The 23,730-nt window shown below is 37.3% G+C and overlaps 1 protein-coding gene across 1 annotated transcript in view; it reads left to right on the top strand.

Moving 5' to 3' along the window:
- The window catches only part of FAM120C (family with sequence similarity 120C), a 133,165-nt gene that overhangs the window by 86,197 nt on the left and 23,238 nt on the right, over positions 1–23,730 (top strand). The window contains exon 10 of the mRNA XM_018043858.1: positions 6,419–6,668. Coding sequence (XP_017899347.1) covers positions 6,419–6,668 — 250 coding nt within the window. The remainder of the gene's footprint in view (positions 1–6,418; positions 6,669–23,730) is intronic.

The following is a 23,730-nucleotide window of genomic DNA, read 5'->3' as shown; positions in this document are numbered from 1 at the left end:
CTTTGCAGTATGCCTGAAACTAACAACATTGTTAACCAACTATATTCCAATATACAACAAAAATTTTTAAAAATTGAAAAATGAATAAAATGGACAACTTAGAAGAAAAGTAGAAATTCCTAGAGATATACAATCTCCCAAGACTAAATCAGGAAGAAATAGAAAATATGAACAGGCCAATTTAATGAAATTGAATCTGTAATCAAAAACTCCCAACAAACAGTCATGTAAAGATTAAAGTAAACCAGTAAAACACTGTAAAGCTATTATCCTCCAATTAAAAAAATTAAAATACCTGGGAATAAATCTAAGCAAGGTGTTAAAGGACCTATATTCAGGAAATTATTAATCTTTGATGAAAGAAATTGAAGATAGCACAAACAGAAAGATATAATTGTTTGTGGAATCAAAGAGTTAATATTGCCAAAAACCATACTACCTAAGGTAATCTACAGATTCAATGCAATCCCTATCAAAATACCAACAATGTTTTCCACAGAACTAAAACAACTCTAAAATTTATATGGAAACACAGAAGACCCAAATAGCCATAAAGTCTTAAAAACAAAAAAACATGGAGAACAATATGGTGTTTTTCCTTAAAAAACTAAAACTAGAACTACCATATGATCCAGTAATCCCACTCCTGTGCATATATCTGGAAAAGGTGAAAACTAATTTGAAAAGATACATGCAACCGAATGGTTATAGCAACACTATTTATAGTATCCAAGACATGAAAGCAGCCTAAATTTCCATCAACAGAGTAATCTATGAAGAAGATAATGGAATACACTCACTCTCACTCTCTCTCTCACACACACATACACTAGGATATTACTCAAGCCGTTACAAAAGAATGAAATAATGCCATTTGCAGCAGTACAGATGGAACTAGAGATTATCATACTAAGTGAAGTAAGTTAGAGAAAGACAAATATCATATGATACTGCTTATGTGTGGAAAATCTGAAAAGTGGCTCAAAAGAACTTATTTACAAAACAGAAACAGACTTACAGACTTCAAAAACAAAGTTATGGTTACCAAAGGGGAAAGGTTGGGGAGAAAAGATAAATTAGGAGGTTGGGATTAACATAAACAGCGCTTGTGGTAAAGAACCTGCCTGCCAATGCAGGAGATAGAAGAGACATGGGTTTGATCCCTGGTCAAGAAGATCCCCTGGAGGAGGAAATGGCAACCCACTCTGTATTCTCGCCTGGAAAATTCCATGGACAGAGGAGCCTGGTGGGTTACAGTCCTTGGGATCACAAAGAGTTGGACACAACTGAAGTGACTTAGCACGCATAGCATGCATGCATAAAGCAGATAATCAATAAGGATCTACTGTGTAACCAAGGAAACTCAATACTCTGTAATTATCTATATGAGAAAACAATCTGAAAAAAATATATATATGTTATATATATTATATAGTTATAATTATATATCTTGTATTATATATTCAAGTTCAGATTCTCTACCGCCTGGCTACCAGGGAAGCCTATGTATAATGTGTATAAAATGGAGTCACTTTGCTGTACACCTGACACTAACACAATGTTGTAAATTTTAAAGAAAAGAACAAAACAGAACCAAGCATTCTGTATCCTGCATCAAACCTAGACTGGCGATTCGTTTCTTATATGATATTATACATGTTTCAATGCCATTCTCCCAAATCATCCCACCCTCTCCCTCTCCCACAGAGTCCAAAAGACTGTTCTATACATCTGTGTCTCTTTTGCTGAACATGTGTACACCTGTGGCGGATTCATGTTGAAGTATGGCAAAACCAATACAATATTGTAAAGTAAAAAAAAAAAAAAAGAACAAAACAGGAGGCATCACAGTCCCTAATTTCAAACTGTATTACACACAAAGCTTCAGTAATCAAAACAGAATGGTACTGGCACATAAACAGATATATGGATCAATGGAACTGAATGGAGAGCCCATAAATAAGCCCAAAATTACATAAGCAACTTATCTATGAGAAAAAGAAACGAAAATATGCAATGGGGAAAAAGACAGCCTCTTCAATAAATGGTGTTGGGAAAACTGGATAGCTACATGCAATGGATTAAACAGTTAAACATAACACCTAAAACCATAAAAACTTCTAAAAGAAACCTAAACCCTATGCTCTTTGACATCAGTGTTAGGGTTTGTTGTTGTTTTTTTTTCTTATTTGATATGTCTCATGTTAGGTAAACAAAAACAAAAATAAATAAATGGGACTCCATCAAACTGAAAACTCTGCATAGCATATGAAACTATCAACAAAACAGAAAGGCTATGCACTGAATTGGGAAAGATTTGCAAATGATCTATCCAACAATGGGTTAATATCCAAAATATACAAAGAATACTTTGTACTCCACATCAAAAAACCAACCCAATTAAATAATTGGCATAGGATCTGAATAGACATTTTTCTAAAGACATACTGATGGCCAACAGACATGTGAAAAAATGCTCAACTTCTCCAGTCATCAGGGAAATGCAAATAAAAACCACAGTGAGATATCTCCTTACACCTTTCAGAATGGTTATCAAAAAGACAACAAATATTGGCAAAGGATGTGGAGGAAAGGGAACCCTTTTTTAAACTTTTATTTTATGTTTGGGTATAGTTGATTTACAGTGTTGTGTTAGTTTCAGTGTTAGTTTCCAGTGTTGTGTTAGTACAGCAAAGTGAATCAGTTATACATATATCCACTTTTTCAGATTCTTTTCCCATAGAGGTTATTACAGAATATTGAATAGAGTTCCCTGTGCTTTTCAGTAGGTCCTTGTTGCTTTATATCTTCTATGTATAGTAGTGCGTATGTTTTAATCCCAATCTCCTAGTTTATCCCTCCCTCCCAGCCCTTTCCTTTTTGCTTTGGTAACCATAAGTTTGTTTTTGAAGTCTGTGAGTCTGTTTCTGTTTTGTAAATAAGTTCATTTGTGTGTGTGTGTCTCTCTCTCTCTTTTTTTTTTTTTTTTTTTGGCCTCATGACTCTGCTTGCAGGATCTTAGTTTTTCTGACCAGGGATTGGACCTGGGCCCTGGCAGTGAAAGTGCCCAGTCCTAACCACTGCACCATCAGGGAATCCCTTGTGTCATCTTTTTAGATTCCACAGTGTGTTTAATTGGTGTCATTCGACCAATTTACTTTACTTTACCAAGTTACTTGTATTTAATGTAATTATTGGCATGTTAGAGTTTAAGTCTGTCATTTTATTTTTACTTGTTTGTTCTGTTTTTCATGTCTCTGTTTTCCTATCCTTCCCATCCTATAGATACGTGAACTTATTTTAGAATTCCATTTTTATTTATCTATATGTTTTTGAATGTATCTCTTTGTATAACTACTTTAGTGTATTTACTAGGTATTGCATTGTATATACATAACTTATAGTCTATACTGGTGTTGACGTTTTACCAGTTCAAGTGAGGTGAACCTGACCTCTATTACATCTCTTTTACCTTTCTCCACTTATAATTGTCTTAATTATTTTCTCTACAGACATTGTTATAGTTTTTGCTTACTGTGAGATATAATTTAGAAAACTCAGAAGAAAGAAAATATATTGTATTTATCCATATATTTGTTCTTTTCATTGTTTTTTCTTCCTTCCTGATAATTCCAAAATTCCTTCTTTTATCATTTCCTTTTTGTGTAGAGAAATACCTGTAGTCATTCTTTTAGGATAGGTTTGCTTTTTTAAAAGTATCCTAGTTTTCCTTCATCTGAAAATGTCTTTATTTTCCCTGTATTCTTGAAGGATATTTTTTGTTTTATATAGAATGAGTATAGAGGCATTCCTCCCTGTTCAGTTTTTTTTTTGAATCATTTGAGAAGGATAGGTGGTAGCTCTCCTTTAAATTTTCGGGGAATTCACTATCAAATTATCTGGTACTGGACTTTTGTTTGTTGGAATTTTTTTTTAAATTAATTGTATATAGATTTAACAGAGTTTATATCTAATTCTATCAGGATTCTGTATATATGAAGATAAGATTATTCTAATATCTATATGGAAAAAGAAAGGACCTAGCATAGCTAAAACATTTTTGAGAAGGAATAATAATTTGGGAGCAATCACTCTACCTGATTATAAAACTTAATATGTCACTACAGTGATTAAGACTGTGATCAACAGTGGTATAGACCAATGGAACAGAATAGAGAACCCAAAAATTGCCTCACACAAGTATAGCAAACTGATTTTTGACAGAGCTGCAGAAGCACTTCGTTGGAGGAAGGATTGTCTTTTTAACAAATAGTACTGGATCAGCTGGAAATCCACAGGTGAACAAGTGCCAGATATCTAGACTAGGATCTGAAATACTCTGAAAGAAAGTATCTGCAAGAACTCTCAAAACTGAACAATATAAAAATAATCCAATTAGAAAATCAGCAAAAGACATTCACAGACATTTCACTGAACAAGATATATGTGTGGAATATAAAGACATGAAAATATATTCGCCATCATTAGCCATTAGCGAAATGCAAATCAAAACCACAGTGAAGTATTGCTACATACCTATCTATCGGGGTTCAGGATGGGGAACACATGTATACCTGTGGCAGATTCATGTTGATGTATGGGAAAGCCAATACAATATTGTAAAGTAATTAACCTCCAATTAAAATAAATAAATTTTAAAAAAGAATGGCTAAAATGAATAATGGTGTTAATAGAGCATGCTAGATTGAGTGTGGGAAAACTGGATCACTGATGATTTGCTGATGGAATGTAACATGATACCACCACTCTAGAAAACAATTTGACAGTTCCTTAAAACTAAAAGTAGACTAAAAATAAGTGTGTAGTACTACATTTTTGGAGCATTTATGCTAGAGAATGAAGACTTATTTTTACGTAGGAACTTATACACAAATATTCATAGCACCTTTATTCATAATAGCCCCAAACTGGACATAACCTAGATGTCCTTCAAAAGGTAAACTATGTACATCTATACCATGGCATATTACTCAGCAAAGTAGGAATGAGCTATTGATATATGCATCAGCATGAATAGATCTCAAGAGCATTATGCTGACTGAAAATGCCAGTCTCAAAAGGTTGCATTCTGATTCAATAACATTCTCAAACTGACAAAATTATAGAGATAGAGAGCAGATTAGTGGTTGGCAGAGATCAAGGATGGTGCCAGAGAGCATTGCATGTGACCATAAAAGGGGTAGCACAGGAGAAATCTTTCTGGTGATGGAATAGTTTTATATCTTGATTGTGGTGATAACTGCATGAATCTACACATGATGTAGAACTATACACACAGTTGTACCAATGTCTATTTCCTATCTTCGCTATTGTATTAAAATCATTTTATTTTATTTATTTATTTTTTTGGCCACACAGTGAGGCATGCAGGATCTTAGTTCACCAACCAGGGACTGAACCTGTGTCCGCTACAGTGGAAGTGCAGAATATTAACCACTGGACAGCCAGGGATGTCCCTATAATCAGTTGAAGTGCTTGTGATCAAGTAATCATTATTTTACTTAATAATGGCCCCAAAGTGCAAGAGTTCAAATATACTAGCAGTTCAAATATGCCAAAGAGAAACAAGAAAGTGCTTTCTTTAAGTGAAAAGGTAAAAGTTCTCAATAATTAATAGTTAATTATTATTATTAAGTTCTCAATAATTAATAAGGGAAGGAAAAAATGATATGCTGACGTTGCTAACATCTGTACTAAGAACAAAAGATGTATGGTAAGAACAAGTCTTCTATCTGTGAAACTGTGAAGAAGGAAAAAGAAATTAATGCTAGTTTTGCTGTCACATCTTGGACTGCAAAAGTTATGGACACAATACATGATAAGGGCTTAGTTAAGATGGAAAAGGCATTAAATTTGTACAATAAGATTTTTTGAGAGAGAGAACCACTTTCAGATAACTTTTATTACAGTATAATTGTTCTATTTTATTATTGTTCTTAATCTCTTGCATACCTTTATCACAGGTTTATAGGTATTGGAAAAACCATAGTATATACAGGATTCAGTACTATGCATGGTTTTGGGTGTCCACTGGGGGTCTTGGAATGTATTCCCTGTGAATAATGGAGGGACTACTATATGACTGTAGAACTATGTGACAGTTGAGCTTTGGTTGTTTTTCATTTATAAAATGGGTACTATAGTTTGTGATAATATAATCATAATGCTTCTCAGGTTTGTCTAGAGAAGTAAGATTTACATTTATATATAAAATACTTAATACATACTAAGCATCTGATAAATGCTTACTATTCTCACCATTACTGCTGCTAACAATAAAAATTATAGTGACAGAAAATATAAAGATGTTGAAGTGTGATGGATTCTGTCAGTTGTGACCAGCGGTGAAATGCTCAGAGTCTCTATAGCCTGTTTTTCCTCAATTTCTGTCTTTTAGTTCCTTCAGTGATTCTTAAAGAGTGGTCTGCCTATAAAGGGAAGTCACCTCAAACCCCAGAGCTGGTGTCTGCACTGACATTTCGAGAATGGACTTGCCCAAACCTCAAGAAGCTCTGGCTAGGCAAAGCAGTTGAGGACAAAAACAGAAGGATGCGTGCCTTCCTGGCCTGTATGAAGTCAGACACACCCAGTATGCTCAATCCAGCTAACGTCCCCACCCATCTGCTGCTCATGTGCTGTGTACTCCGGTAAGCCATGTGACCCGGAATTGGTCAGTTCATTTCTCTTTTACTTTTTTGACATTTCCCTTAAGCAAGTGGTTTTTATGGTATTTTGAAGTGGGGAGGTTTTATGCTGACTTTAGAAACACTGGAATTGATTGCCATGACATATATATGGGCTTCCCTAGTAGCTCAGATGGTAAAAGAATCTGCCTGCAATGCAGGAGACCTGGGTTCAATCCCTGGGTTGGCAAGATCCATATCCATATACAATCTCTAGTGATGTTTATTTGTATAGATTTTTTTTAAACATAAGAGATATTATGTTGTACATCTCAATTCTATTTCTTACTCTTTTCATTCAGTGTTCTTTTTTAGATCTATCCATATTCATATATGGTTCATTCCTGATGACTGCTGAATTATATTCCAACAAGTACTAATATCACAGTACTTTATTTGTTCTTTGATAGATAGTTTCCAGTTCTTAGGTATTCAAACAGTGCTTCAGAAATATCTTCACCGATGTCTCTGTCTCTTTGTGTTTCTGTGTCAGTTTATCAGAAGTATGCATTTTAGAGTAGAAGTCCTGGATCCTGTAAAATGTGCATATAAATTTTTCACCAAATATTGCTAGATTTCTCTAGCAATTTGTTCTAAATTATGAATAGCACATAAGAGTTTCTATTTCTTCATATTATTGCCAGTTCTTATATAACTTCTTAATTTTTGCCAATCCATTGGGTTTCAAGTTCAGTTCAGTTCAGTTCAGTCGCTCAGTCGAGTCCGACTCTTTGTGACCCCATGAATTCCAGCACGCCAGGCCTCCCTGTCCATCACCAACTCCCGGAGTTCACTCAGACTCATGTCCATCGAGTCAGTGATGCCATCCAGCCATCTCATCCTCGGTCGTCCCCTTCTCCTCCTGCCCCCAATCCCTCCCAGCATCAGAGTCTTTTCCAATGAGTCAACTCTTCTCATGAGGTGGCCAAAGTACTGGAGTTTCAGCTTTACCATCATTCCTTCCAAAGAAATCCCAGGGCTGATCTTCTTCAGAATGGACTGGTTGGATCTCCTTGCAGTCCAAGGGACTCTCAAGAGTCTTCTCCAACACGACAGTTCTAAAGCATCAATTCTTCGGTGCTCAGCCTTCTTCACAGTCCAACTCTCACATCCATACATGACCACTGGAAAAACCATAGCCTTGACTAGACAGACCTTAGTTGGCAAAGTAATGTCTCTGCTTTTGAGTATGCTATCTCGGTTGGTCATAACTTTCTTCCAAGGAGTAAGCGTCTTTTAATTTCATGGCTGCAGTCACCATCTGCAGTGATTTGGGAGCCCCCAAAAGTAAAGTCTGACACTGTTTCCACTGTTTCCCCATCTACTTCCCATGAAGTGATGGGACCGGATGCCACGATCTTTGTTTTCTGAATGTTGAGCTTTAAGCCAGCCTTTTCACTCTCCTCTTTCACTTTCATCAAGAGGCTTTTTAGGTCCTCCTCACTTTCTGCCATAAGGGTTGTGTCATCTTCATATCTGAGGTTATTGATATTTCTCCCGGCAATCTTGATTCCAGCTTGTGTTTCTTCCAGTCCAGCGTTTCTCATGATGTACTCTGCATATAAGTTAAATAAGCAGGGTGACAGTATACAGCCTTGACGTACTCCTTTTCCTGTTTGGAACCAGTCTGTTGTTCCATGTCCAGTTCTAACTGTTGCTTCCTGACCTGCATACAGGTTTCTCAAGAGGCAGGTCAGGTGGTCTGGTATTCCCATCTCTTTCAGAATTTTCCACAGTTTATTGTGATCCACACAGTCAAAGGCTTTGGCATAGTCAATAAAGCAGACGTAGATGTTTTTCTGGAACTCTGTTGCTTTTTCCATGATCCAGCAGATGTTGGCAATTTGATCTCTGGTTCCTCTGCCTTTTCTAAAACCCGCTTGAACATCAGAAGTTCTCGGTTCACGTATTGCTGAAGCCTGGCTTGGAGAATTTTGAGCATTACTTTACTAGTGTGTGAGATGAGTGCAATTGTGTGGTAGTTTGAGCATTCTTTGGCATTGCCTTTCTTTGGGATTGGAATGAAAACTGACCTTTTCCAGTCCTGTGGCCACTGCTGAGTTTTCCAAATTTGCTGGCATATTGAGTGCAGCAGTTTCACAGCATCATCTTTCAGGATTTGAAATAGCTCAACTGGAATTCCATCACCTCCACTAGCTTTGTTCGTAGTGATGCTTTCTAAGGCCCACTTGACTTCACATTCCAAGATGTCTGGCTCTAGGTCAGTGATCACACCATTGTGATTATCTTGGTCTTGAAGATCTTTTTTGTAGTATCTTCTATTTTACTTTGCATTTATTTGATCTTCTATTTTATATATAGGGCTTCCCTGATAGCTCAGTTGATAAAGAGACTGCCTGCAGTACAGGAGACCTTGGTTCAGTTCCTGTGTCAGGAAGATCCACTGGAGAAGGGATAGGCTACCCACTCTAGTATTCTTGGGCTTCCCTTGTAGCTCAGCTGGTGAAGAATCTGCCTGCAATGGGGGACACCTGGGTTCAATCCCTGGGTTGGGAACATCCCCTGGAGAAGGGAAAGGCTTCCCACTCCAGTATTCTGGCCTGGAGAATTCCATGAACTGCATAGGCAATGGGGTCACAAAGAGTTGGACACGACTGAGTAACTTCACTTTCACTTTTCTATTTTTTATATAATATATTAGCTATTTGTTTTCTCATTCTCTGAAGTGCCTATTTATCTTGCAAACTTTCTTTTAGGTTATTTATCTTTTCCTTGCTGATTACATAAGTTTTTTTGTGAGATATATATATGTGTAGACATACAAATATAGCAGATGCCTTTTATATATGTGTGTGTGTATGTGTCAAATTTCTTTTCCAGTCAGCCACAATTTTTTAAAACTTCATATACAATATTCTTTTTGAACAAAATTATTTCACTTTCACTGGCTTTTCATTATTATGATTTCATACATATAGAAAATTGGGACTTCCTTGGCCATCCAGTGGTTAAGACTGCGCTTCAACTGCAGGGGCCATGGGTTTCTGGTCAGGGAATTAAGATTCTGCATGCCATACCATATGGCACGGCCTATATATATACATATACATATGTGTATATATATATATGTATGTATATGTTAATCTCCTGTGTCCATGGAATTCTTCATGCAGGAATACTGGAGTGGGTAGCCATTCCCTTCTCCAGGGGATCTTCCCAACCCAGGGATCAAACCCAGGTCTGCTGCATTACAGACTGATTCTTTGCCATCTGAGCCACCAGGGAAGCCCTCCCACACACACACACACATACACATACATACATGTGTGCTTTGCTCAGTGACTCAGTCATATCTGATTCTTTGTGACCCCATGAACTGTAACCCGTAACCCACTTGGTTCTTCTGTCCATGGGATTTTTCCAGGCAAGAATACTGGAGTAGGTTGCCATTTCCTACTCCAGGGGATCTTCCCGACCCAGAAATTAAACCCACTTCTCTTGCATTGGCAGGTGGATTCTTTACCACTGCACCACCCAGGAAGCCCATATATATACATACATATAAAGAAAAATTGGAAGAATAGTATGGCAAACACTCATATGAGCACTGCTTAGATTCTATTATTATTAACAATAACAGCTTTATCCAATATAACTATCCCTCTCTCTATCTCTAACCATCCATTTATCTATCCTTTTTGATTCATTTCCAGGTAAATGGCAGATATCAGTACACTTTACCCCTAACCAATGGGTATTTAATTTGATTTTGTCAAACCCATCAATCTGTGTGTTTATGGTGTGTGATTTGGGGATCTTATTTAATAAATTCTTCCCTACCCATGAGTCATAAAGATGTTTCTACTTTTTCTGTAACTATGATGTAACTGTTTACATTATAGTTTTATAATATTGCCATCCATTTCAGGTCTTTATTGGGTATTTATTCTGTGTATGCTTTAAGAAAGGGTCTAATATTATTTTCTCTACATAATAATCCAGTTTTCCCAACTCCATTTATTAAATGATCTCTTCTCTCCCCATTGATTTTTGTTACCATTCCTAGGTACCAAGTTCCTATATATACTTGAGTTCATCCCTGAATTTTATTTTGTTCCATTGCCTATTTGCTCCCTCACCAATGTCACATTCATTCATTTATGAAGGGTTTGTAATTTGCCTTAATAGCAGGTAGGTTAAATCTCTACTCTTTGCTTTTCTTGTTTCAGACTTGTACTGACTACTCCTGAACCACATGAATCTTTAATCTTCCATATATAATTTAAATTTAGTCCATTTTCCACGAAATCTTGTTGGGTTTTTTGGTCAATGAATTGAATTAATTTAGGGAGAATTGACATCTTTATAATGTTGTCCTTCTACCCTAAGATCATAGTCTAACTTTCCCTTTATTCAGATCTCTTTTTCAGTCTTTTTTGAAGTATAGTTGATTTACAATATTATATTAATTTCTGGTATACAGAATTTTATGTCCTAAGTAGAGTTAATATTCTTCATAAAGGTCTTCTGCATTTTTAATTAATTCCTAGACACTTGATATATATCATTGTAATTGTCGATGGTATTCTGTTTTTTTTTAATTAAATGTTCTCATTGTTTATTTGCTGATGTAGAGTAAATAAATTTTATACAAAGAGGAAGTCAGTCCTTACAAATCACCAGATGGTTACAGATTTTTGAGCTTTGAAATTGAACAAACCTTAGTTTAAATTCTGGCTCTGTCACTTTTCAACTTGAATTGGTCACTTTAACCTTTTAGAGTATCCATTTCCTCACCATAAATGGGTATAATAATTCTTACTTCTCAGAGCTGTTTGAAGATTGAGATAATACATGCAGGGGCCCTATCACATAATCACATAATAGATGCTTAATATATGTTAATATTCTAACTACCTTAATGTTAAGATTGGTGACTTAACAAGGCTTCCCAATAATGGATTATATTCATTCCTCCTAGCTCCTAACACATTCCTGCATCACACCCCTACATTATCTCATATTAACTCTAGAATTGCATGTTTTGTTTATCTTTTTTTCTCAAAAGTATAGTAGTAGCTCATTTTCCCGTTTATTTGATTCTCTGGGTTTTTGAAACACATCCAAGAACATGAAAATAAGTAAAAATGACTTATTAACAGCTCTACCAGCTATCACAAAGACTATGCTCTAATAGGCTCTATATTCTCCCCTGAAGAGAACCCCTTAGCCTTCTGATCAACCTATGTATTCTTAATTTAGACACATTTCTGACAGTTTCGTCATCTGATTTCCCAGCGCAGAACAAATTAGAAGCAGAAAATTGTAAGGGAGGTGAGACAGAGAGTGGGAGCTATTCTTAGAACCAGCCCCAGGATAGTAATAAGTGATAGGCCACTCCTTAAAAGCAGGGTAAAAGATATAGAGATTACTTTTAAAAAGACCCAAGAACCCAAAAAGAAGAGGCATCATCTGAAGTCTTTCAGTGTTGGGGGAACTGCACTGTAAAAATCAGTAATTCATATAAGATCATTATTAAAGCACAAGGCAATTAGCAATGTTCACAAAATCAACAAGAACATGTTCTATAATATTACATGTTATATACCTGGCAATATGCCAAGTCAGCCTTTTGTGTTCAATGCTTCTAATCCTCATAAAAGTGCTGAAAAGTGTTATTTATCTCCATTTATAGAAGAGGAAACAAAGGGTCAAAGAGAAGTAACTTACAAAGGTTATGTAACTAATAAGAGATTTTATATGTAACTAATAGGAGTTTGAACTAAAGTCTGTCCAACTTCAAACTCCTCTGCTTTTTAAAAGACACAATGGTAGAAAATACAGTTTTAAAGATTAACAGGAAATATTAATGGGAATTTAAAATTCAACTTTGAATGAAAATTAACTCATCCTAAATACTGCATTGTCCATCGGTTTAAGACTTTGTAGGAGTATTGAACTATAATCTGATTGAGTGTTAGGAATCTAAACTCCTCAGTTGCTTCTACTCACTGTAGTTAAGAGATACCCCTTATAAAAGTAATGCTGGGCAAGTTGTAGCTAAAACTTAAGTTGGTGCAGCTCTTGGACAGTTGGCTTAGAGAAATGAGTATCTACTAGGAAAACTTGATATGTTTGAGGAAGGCATTAATACGTATAATATGTATTAATAAGCCCATAAAATGGGCTTCCCTCATAGCTCAGTTGGTAAAGAATCTGCCTGCAATGGGGAGACTTGGGTTCAATCCCTGGGTTGGGAAGATCCCCTGGAGAAGGGAAAGGCTACTCCAGTGTTCTGGCCTGGAGAATTCCATGGACTGCATAGGCAACGGGGTCACAAAGAGTCAGACATGACTGAGCATCTTTCACCCACTTCACTTAATACATATAATAGTCACTACTGAGAAGGGAAGGATAATGAAGAACTCTGTCAGGCTTCTAGGGGTGGGATGTAGCCCTGTTGAATAAGGTGAAGCTTGTGCCAAGGCCCTACCATTTCTAGCATAGGTACATTCCAAACTCAACAATTTTCCAGAAATGCAACATGAAATTGGACAAAGTTTGTCCTCTAGATTCATGGCAAAAGTTTAGGCGTCTCTTCATAGGAACAGTTCTATTAAGAAGCAGAAGATTCATTCATAGCAATAATAAAACATTTGAGTTAATCTTGTACCATCCTGATATATAAAGATGCATAAGAAATAATTTTTGTTCACCTGACAGAATAATTCTAAAGTATGTTGGAAAAGCAAATGAATAATAATAGATTATAATTTTTTATTTTTATTTTTTAATATAAATTTATTTATTTTAATTGGAGGCTAATTACTTTACAATATTGTATTGGGTTTTGCCATACATCAACATGAATCTGCCACAGGTATACACGTGTTCCCCATCCTGAACCCTCCTCCCATCTCCCTCCCCATACCATCCCTCTGGGTCATCCCAGTGCACCAGCCCTGAGCATCCTATATCATGCATCGAACCTGGAGTGGTGATTCATTTCACATATGATATTTTACATGTTTCAATGCCATTCTCCCAAATCATCCCACCCTTGCCCTCTCCCACAGAGTCCAAAGGACTGTTCTATATATCTGTGTCTCTTTTGCTGTCTCTCATACAGAGTTATTGTTACCATCTTTCTAAATTCCATATATATGTGTTAGTATACTGTATTGGTGTTTTTCTTTCTGGTTTACTTCACTCTGTATAATGGGCTCCAGTTTCATCCACCTCATTAGAACTGATTCAAATGTATTCTTTTTAATGGCTGAGTAATACTTCATTGTATATATGTACCACAGCTTTCTTATCCATTCGTCTGCTGATGGACATCTAGGTTGCTTCCATGTCCTAGCTATTATAAACAGTGCTGCAATGTTTTAAAAGAGCAGTAAGAGGAGTCTTGGCTCAAACAATATCAACAAAAAAGCCAGGGTGTATTATAAACATATACTATAATAATATGATACTGGCACAAAAATTGACAGGTCATTGTTTTAGTGTAGCTAATCCTGAATATGACTCTAGACACATGATAACTTAAAATATGCTAAAGAAAACTTCTCAAATCAATGAGGAATAGATGAATTGTTAATAATTGTTGAGAAAATTGAGTTGGTATTTGGGGGAAAAAAACATCATGTTAGAGCCTTACCACACGTAAATTCTAGACAAATTTATTATAGACATAAATGTAAAGGAAAAAATAACAGGTAGAATAAAAGATGAGCAATGATTTACCCAATCTTAAAACAAGAAACACATTTTTTCAATGAAAATAAAGAAGGCTTCAAGCCCAGGGCACTGTCAAAAATAATAGCAAAATCAATGGCAAACAATCAGGTGGGACAAATACCTTAGTTGCCTGTGGTTGCAGTACACCATACCCAAAAATTTAACTGGGAGATCTGAGCAATAAAACAACCAAAAAAGGCTTGAATAAGCTCCCATATAGTTCTGGGAATCTGGAAAATTGTGTAGATATACATGGCTACATACAGACTCAAGAGAGGCCTAGAAGAGCCCCGATGACATATTCATACCTGGTTGAACATGAGACCTGTACAAGGAAAACAATAAAAGCCAGACATAAATTGCTTGAATTTTTAATGTATGCCCTAACCCATACATTGATCCCTTTTGTAAAACTGAAAGCTTTATTGGCCCAAGATGTTTCTGCATAACCTTTGACTAATCATTGGCTGATTAATAAGCTATGATGATTCTAGGAAGCTGGACTTAAAAATGACATGAATTAAAAGTAAAAATCTGAGCAAGGACATCAGGCTACACATTGCAGGAGAGACAGACTGACCAGAATTAGTTCAGACATGTCACTAAACAAATAAACTAAAAAGCAGCAACTACAGTGATTTGGGAAGGAGTCAAAAGTCCAGAGTAGCTATATTATCAAAACTGTCCAATGTCAAATAAAAGGTTACAAAACTTGCAAAGAAATAATAATATGTGGCTTATACTCAGGACAAAAAACAGTCAATAGAAACTTCTCTGAGGGCATATGTATATAGGACAGAGTAAATAAACAGTTTCAATCAGCTCCTATAAATACATTCAAAGAACTGCTACTGCTGCTAAGTTGCTTCAGTCGTGTCCGACTCTGTGCGACCCCATAGACGGCAGCCCATCAGGCTCCCCTGTCCCTGGGATTCTCCAGGCAAGAACACTGGAGTGGGTTGCCATTTCCTTCTCCAGTGCATGAAAGTGAAAAGTGAAAGTGAAGTTACTCAGTTGTGTCCAACGCTCAGCGACCCCATGGACTGCAGCCTTCCAGGCTCCTCCATCCATGGGATTTTCCAGGCAAGAGTACTGGAGTGGGGTGCCATTGCCTTCTCAGATTCAAAGAACTAAAGGAAAACATATCTAAAGAATTAAAATATGCTGACAATGACCCATCAAATAGAGAATAACAATAAGAAAATAGATCTATCAAGATGGTCGAGTAGAAGGAGACGTGCAACTTACCTCGCCCCATGAACACATAGAAAACACATCTACATATGGAACAATTCTCACTGAAAACTAATTGGAAACTGGCGAAGGACTCCTGTACAACCAAGACAACAAGAAAGATTCATCCATAATTAGGCAGGGAGGGAAGACACGCAATCAGATCAGGCCTTGTACCCCTGGGAGGGAACTCAAAGGAACAGGGAGATTACATGGGTGGAGATTCAACGTGGGGAGTAAGCTGTTTGAGCCACAGTTTGGGACAGCCCAGGATCTGACACAGGGGAGACAAGCCCTCTTAACTGATGGGAGGACTACAGGGGCTAACGAGAGCTGTGGGAAGCCTCAATTGAGCATGAGAAGCATGTGTATGCTAGCTTACCAGCAAGGCAGGGCAGAGTGAGGACTGCCTCAGTGACTGCCAGGTTTCCCACAACTGCCCCAGTGCCAACCCCAATCGAGTGACTGCCCCAGACCCACTTATCCACAGTGAAGCAGAGCACTGGATCTAGGGCTGCCACAACCAGGTAGAAAGCTCAGATGTGGGACACAGAGGCTACTGAGTTCCAGGGGGGTGTCTGGGTGGGGCTGTGATGTCCACTGTTGGTGCTTACTCAAGATGAAAGTGAAAGAGGAGAGTGAAAAAATTGGCTTAAAGCTCAACATTAAGAAAACTAAGGTCATGGCATCCGGTCCCATCACTTCATGGGAAATAGATGGGGAAACAGTGGCTGACTATTTTTTTGGGCTCCAAAACCACTGCAGATGGTGATTGCAGCCATGAAATTAAAAGATGCTTACTCTTTGGAAGGAAAGTTATGACCAACCTAGACAGCATATTAAAAAGCAGAGACATTACTTTGTCCACAAAGGTCCACCTAGTCAAGGCTATGATTTTTCCAGGAGTCATGTATGGATGTGAGAGTTGGACTATAAAGAAAGCTGAATGCTGAAGAATTGATGCTTTTGAACTGTGGTGGTGGAGAAGACTCTTGAGAGACCCTTGGACTGCAAGGAGATCCAACCAGTCCTAAAGGAGATCAGCCCTGAATATTCACTGGAAGGACTGCTGTTGAAGCTGAAACTCCAATACTTTGGCCACCTGATGTGAAGAGCTGACTCATTTGAAAAGTCCCTGATGCTAGGAAAGGTTGAGGGCAGGAGAAGGGGACGACAGAGGATGAGATGGTTAGATGGCATCACCAACTCAATGGACATGGGTTTGGGTATAGACAGGGAAGCCTGGTGTGCTGCAGTTTATAGGGTTGCAAAGCGTTGGACATGACTGAGCTACTGAACTGAACTGAACTAAGGCAGTGCATTAGAAGTAGCCCGAAACTCTTGATGATGCACACTCCAGCACAGCTCACCTCCCCGTAAGCACTATGAATCAGTGCAGGCCCCACCTGCCCTGAGTGTCACTTCACAGCAGGGTTGGGGCCATGGAGGCTGAGAGCAGTAATTGGATGTGAGAGACAATGGGAAGTTGAACTGAGGCTATATCTGAGCAGAGCAAGGGAAACAGTTGCTGGTGCCTGCACAAGAAGTGCCTTGGAGACAGCTTGTACCTCTTTCTGTAGCTGACATGAGCTCTGAGCTCACATGGGCCTCCCTTGCTTCAGCACGATCTCCCTCTGGGGCAAAAGTCCTAGTGCAGGAAGGGGGGAAGCACATATTAGAGGGAACAGAGCCAACTCAGCTAGATCCTAAGGGCTTCCATTTCAGTATCTTGGGACCTGACCCAAACCCCTGACAGGATGATGATGGCCACTGAACAGAGAGTAAGTCCCGCCTCATACCAGACTCCACCCCTAGCACCTCCATCTCCAGCCCCACCTCCTACCACTGCGATAGCTGCCTGCACACCCTGAGGAAAGACAGTGACTTGCATCCACATCAAATCCAGCCCTCCAACCAAAGGCACTATGCACACACAGTCTACATGGGACAGTCCCATATAAAGACATCCCTGCAAGACCACAATAGGTAACTGTTTCACCTAAATTCATAGGCACAGAGAAAGTTTAGCAAAAATGAAAAGACAGAAGAACTGGTCTCAAATTGAAACAGCAAGAGAAAACCCTTTGAAAGACAAATAATGAAAAGAAATACTAAAGAATCTGAAGCATAAGTAATAAGAATGTTAATTGAATTAAAGAACAGAACAGATGACCACAGTGAGAATTTTAACAAGAACTTGAAAATATAAGAAAGACCCAGTCAGAAATGAAGAATTCACAAGAGTTTGATTCTGAATATACTCCCTTTGAAAGGTCATTTAGATATTTAAATAGAAATGTTCTGTAAGCAGTAAATATATGTGTTTAGAATGATAAACTTCCAAGATTATAGGTAAATCAAAATAACACTTGTGATATTTATTTATTCATATGATAAAACACTTAGAGCTTAACTGATTCAAGTAGATTAAATAAGTATAGTAAGTATAATAAGATTGTGAAAAGTATGAAGATAGCTGAGAAAAAAGAGCTTACTATAAAAAGCATACCAAAACAATAACTTTTAGAATAGGAAAAGGAAGAAATGAATAATTCATTAGCTTAAATAAAAAACACACTAGAAAGAATGAATAGCAGACTAAGGGGTTCAGAAGAAAGCATAAATGATCTGGAAGATAGAATAATGGAAATCACCCAGTTGGAAAAGCACAAAGAAAAAAAAATTTTTTAATATGAGAACAGTTTGAGATCTCTGAGATAACATTAAGCATACAAACATTCATATTATAGGGGTCACAGAAGGAAAAGAGAGAGAAGGGGATCAAAAATATATTTGATGAGACTGGCTAGAAAGTTCCCAAACCTGAAGAAGAAGAAGGTCTTTTGTTTCTTTGGGTAGATATATTCCTAAGTATTTAACTTTTCGTTGCAATGGTGAATGGAATTGTTTCCTTCATTTCTCTTTCTGTTTTCTCATTGTTAGTGTATAGGAATGCAAGAGATTTCTGTGTGTTGATTTTATATCCTGCAACTTTACTACCATATTCATTGATTAGCTCTAGTAATTTTCTGGTGGAGTCTTAAGGGGTTTTTATCTAGAAGATCATGTCATCTGCAAACAGTGAGAGTTTTACTTCTTTCCAATCTGGATTCTTTTTATTTCTTTTTCTGCTGTGATTGCTGTGGCCAAAACTTCCAAAACTATGTTGAATAGTAGTGGTGAGAGTGGGCACCCTTGTCTTGTTCCTAACTTTAGGGGAAATGCTTTCAATTTTTCACCATTGAGGATAATGTTTGCTGTGGGTTTGTCATATATAGCTTTTATTATGTTGAGGTATGTTCTTTCTAGTCCTGCTTTCTGGAGGATTTTTATCATAAATGGATGTTGAATTGTGTCAAAGGCTTTCTCTGCATCTATTGAGATAATCATATGGTTTTTATCTTTCAATTTGTTAATGTGGTGTATTATATTAATTGATTTGCAGATATTGAAGAATCCTTGCATCCCTGAGATAAAGCCCACTTGGTCATGATATATAATCTTTTTAATATGTTATTGGATTTTCTTTGCTAGAATTTTGTGAAGGATTTTTGCATCTATGTTCATCAGTGATATTGGCCTGTAGTTTTCTTTTATTGTGGAATCTTTGTCTAGTTTTGGGATTAGGGTGATGGTGGCCTCATAGAATGACTTTGGAAATTTGTCTTTTGCTGCAGTTTTCTGGGATAGTTTGAGTAAGATAGGTATTAGCGCTTCTCTAAATTTTTGGTAAAATTCAGCTGTGAAGCCTTCTGGTCCTGGGCTTTTATTTTCTAGAATATTTCTGATTACAGGTTGGATTTCCGTGCTTGTGATGGGTCTGTTAAGATTTTCTATTTCTGCCTGGTTCAGTTTTGGAAAGTTGTACTTTTCTAAGAATTTGTCCATGTCTTCCAAGTTGTCCGTTTTATTGGCATATCTGTGTTGTCTGTTGTGATTTCTCCATTTTCATTTCTAATTTTGTTGATTTGATTCTTGTCCCTTTGTTTCTTGATGAGTCTGGCTAATGGTTTGTCAATTTTATATATTTTCTCCAACAACCAGCTTTTAGCTTTGTTGATTTTTGCTATGGTCTCTTTTGTTTCTTTTGCATTTATTTCTGCCCTAAGTTTTAAGATTTCTTTCATTCTACTAACCCTGAGGTTCTTCATTTCTTTCTTTTCTAGTTGCTTTAGGTGTAGAGTTAGGTTATTTATTTGACTTTTCTTTTGTATCTTGAGGTAAACCTGTAGTGCTATGAACCTTCCCCTTAGCACTGATTTTACAGTGTCCCATAGGTTTTGGGTTGTTGTGTTTTCTTTTTCATTTGTTTCTATGCATATTATGATTGCATTTTTTATTTCTTCTGTGATTTGTTGGTTATTCAGCAGTGTGTTGTTCAACCTCCATATCTTAGAATTTTTAATAGTTTTTCTCCTGTAATTGAGATCTAATTTTACTGCATTATGGTCAGAAAAGATGTTTAGAATGATTTCAATTGTTTTAAATTTACCAAGGCTAGATTTATGGCCCAGGATGTGATCTATCCTGGAGAAGGTTCCATGTGCACTTGAGAAAAAGATGAAATTCATTGTTTTGGGGTGAAATGTCCTATAAATATCAATTAGGTATAATTGGTCTATTGTATCATTTAAAGTTTGTATTTCCATGTTAATTTTCTGTTTAGTTGATCTATCCATAGGTGTGAGTGGGGCATTAAAGTCTCCCACTATTATTGTGTTATTGTTAATTTCCCCTTTCATACTTGTTAGCATTTGTCTTACATATTGTGATGCTCCTATGTTGGGTGCATATATATTTATAATTTTTATATCTTCTTGGATTGATCCTTTGGTCATCATGTAGTGTCCTTCTTTGGCTCTTTTCACAGCCTTTATTTTACAGTCTATTTTATGTGATATGAGTATTGGTATTCCTGCTTTCTTTTGGTCCTATTTACATGGAATATCTTTTTCTTGCCCTTCACTTTCAGTCTTTATGTGTCCCTTGTTTTTAGGTGGGTCTCTTGTAGACAACATATATAGGGGTTTTGTTTTTGTATCCATTCAGCCAGTCTTTGTCTTTTGGTTGGGGCATTCAACCCATTTACATTAAAGGTAATTATTGATAAGTATGGTCCTGTTGCCATTTACTTTATTGTTTTGCATTCGAGATTATACACCCTTTCTGTGTTTCCTGTCTAGAGAATATCCTTTAGCATTTGTTGGAAAGCTGGATTGGTGGTGCTGAATTCTCTCAGCTTTTGCTTGTCTGTAAAGCTTTTGATTTCTCCTTCATACTTGAATGAGATCCTTGCTGGGTACAGTCATCTGGGCTGTAGGTTTTTCTCTTTCATCACTTTAAGTATGTCCTCCCATTCCCTTCTGGCATGAAGAGTTTGTATTGAAAGACAGCTGTTATCCTTATGGGAATCTCCTTTTGTGTGATTTGTTGTTTTTCCCTTGCTGCTTTTAATATTTGTTCTTTGTGTCTGATCTTTATTAATTTGATTAATATGTGTCTTGAGGTGTTTTGCCTTGGGTTTATCCTGTTTGGGACTCTGGGTTTCTTGGACTTGGGTGCCTATTTCCTTCCCCCTTTTAGGGAAGTTTTCAACTATCATCTCCTCAACTATTTTCTGATGGTCTTTCTTTTTGTCGTCTTCTTCTGGGACTTCTATGATTTGAATGTTGGGGCGTTTTCATTGTCCCAGAGGTCTCTGAGGTTGTCCTCATTTCTTTAAATTCTTTTTTCTTTTTTCCTCTCTGTGTCATTTATTTCTACCATTCTATCTTCTACCTCACTTATCATATCTTCTGCCTCCATTATGCTACTGTTGGTTCCCTCCAGAGTGTTTTTGATCTCATATTGCATTATTCATTATATATTGACTTTTTTATTTCTTCTAGGTCCTTGTTTAACATTTCTTGCATCTTCTTGATCCTTGTCTCTAGGCTATTTATCTGTAACTCCATTTTGTTTTCAAGATTTTAGATAATTTTCACTATCATTATTTGGAATTCTTTTATCAAGTTGATTCCCTATCTCCTCCTCTTCTGTTTGGTTTGGTGGGCATTTATCCTGTTCCTTTACCTGCTGAGTATTTCTCTGCCTTTTCATCTTCTTTAGATTGCTGTGATTGGGGTGTCCTTTCCGTATTCTGGCAGTTTGTGGTTCCTCTTTATTGTGGCGGTTCCTCATTGTGGCTGGGGTTGGACGGGTGACTTGTCAAGGTTTCCTGGTTACGGAAGCTTGTGTCAGTGTTCTGGTGGGTGGAAGTGGATTTCTTCTCTCTGGAGTGCAATTAAGTATCCAGTAATGAGTTATGAACCGTGAACTTCCAGATGTTCAAGCTGGTTTTAGAAAAGACAGAGGAACCAGAGATCAAATTGCCAACATCTGCTAGATCATTGAAAAAGCAAGAGAGTTCCAGAAAAACATCTATTTCTGCTTTATTGACTGTGCCAAAGCCTTTGATTATGTGGATCACAATAAACTGGAAAATTCTGAAAGAGATGGGAATACCAGACCACCTGACCTGCCTCTTGAAAAACCTATATGCAGGTCAGGAAGCAACAGTTAGAACTGGACATGGAACAACAGACTGGTTCCAAATAGGAAAAGGAGTCCATCAAGGCTATATATTGTCACCCTGCTTATTTAACTTCTGTGCAGAGTACATCATGAGAAATGCTGGACTGGAAGAAGCACAAGCTGGAATCAAGATTGCCGGGAGAAATCTCAATAACCTCAGATATGCAGATGACACCACCCTTATAGCAGAAAGTGAAGAGGAACTAAAAAGCCTCTTGATGAAAGTGAAAAAGGAGAGTGAAAACATTGACTTAAAGCTCAACATTCAGAAAACTAAGATCATGGCATCTTGTCCCATCACTTCATGGGACATAGATGGGGAAACAGTGTCAGTTTGTTTTTTGGGGGCTCCAGAATCACTGCAGGTGGTGATTGCAGCCATGAAATTAAACGACGCTTACTCCTTGGAAGGAGTAGAAGAGGGGTAATTAAAACGGGAGAGAGCAAGCTAGCCAGTAATCACTTCCTTATGTGTTCTCCTCAGTCTGGACACCTCAGAGATGTTCACAGAGATACACAGAGAAGAGAAGAGGGAAGAAGGAGACAGAGGTGTCCACGAGGAAAAAAGGGAGAATCAAAAGGAAAGAGACAGATCCAGCCAATAATCAGTCCCCTAAGTGTTCTCCACAGCCCAGAACACACAAAGAGATTCACAAAGTTGGATAGAAGAGAAGAGTGAGGGAGGAGATAGAGGCGACCTGGTAAAGAAAATGGAGAGTCAAAAGGGGGAGAGAGCTATCAAGCCAGTAATCTCACTCCCAAATAAAAATGGATACTGAAGATTGGGTTCTTAAAGGTACAAAATTGATAACAAATATCAAAAAGCAAAGCTTAAAAATCTAGAGTTTAGGTTCTCAAAAATATAATATTAAAAAGACAAAACAAAGTCACAAAAATTGTAACATATATATATATGAAGTTTGCTTTAAAAGTAGGGTCCTTTTTTTGCAAGGTAATAGTAGGTTATAAAAATGAAAAATAAAGGAGTAATAGAGGACTTATAAATTAAAATTTTTTTAATTTAAAAATCATAATAGTAAAAATATATCTAGGAATTTCTCTGGAGCTGTTGCAGACGGTGTGGGGTCAGTTCATTTTCAGATAGTTCCTTGAGCTGGCTTATACTGCTCAAGATCTATAGGCCCCTTCCTATGTAATCGGTGCTAACTATGGGGTTTTAATCTGTTGCACCTCTCACTTCCAAAGCGGTTCCCTCTGTTTATTTTAGCGCCTTGTGTTTTCTGGTCTCTTTAGTGTCTAATTTCTGCCCTGACACAAGGGGGCGGTGGTGGTCACTTTTTTGGGCTCATTTGTTCAGTGGTGCTGTGAGGAGGGAGGAACACCGCAAACAAATATCACTGGCGTGTGTGGGAAGTGCTTGCAGTGTTTCAGCCGCACTGGTTTTATCCCTGCTCACTTCGTGTGTGCTTTCATGGTCTACACTTCTCAGGCTCCATGTTGCTCTGCTGGGAACTGTCTGAAGTGGGCCCTGGGTTGCGTGCACTTCCCAGGTCTT

Source organism: Capra hircus (genome assembly GCF_001704415.2).
Source record: "Capra hircus breed San Clemente chromosome X unlocalized genomic scaffold, ASM170441v1, whole genome shotgun sequence".
Taxonomy (NCBI): domain Eukaryota; kingdom Metazoa; phylum Chordata; class Mammalia; order Artiodactyla; family Bovidae; genus Capra; species Capra hircus.
This window is presented reverse-complemented; position numbering and strand designations above follow the sequence as displayed.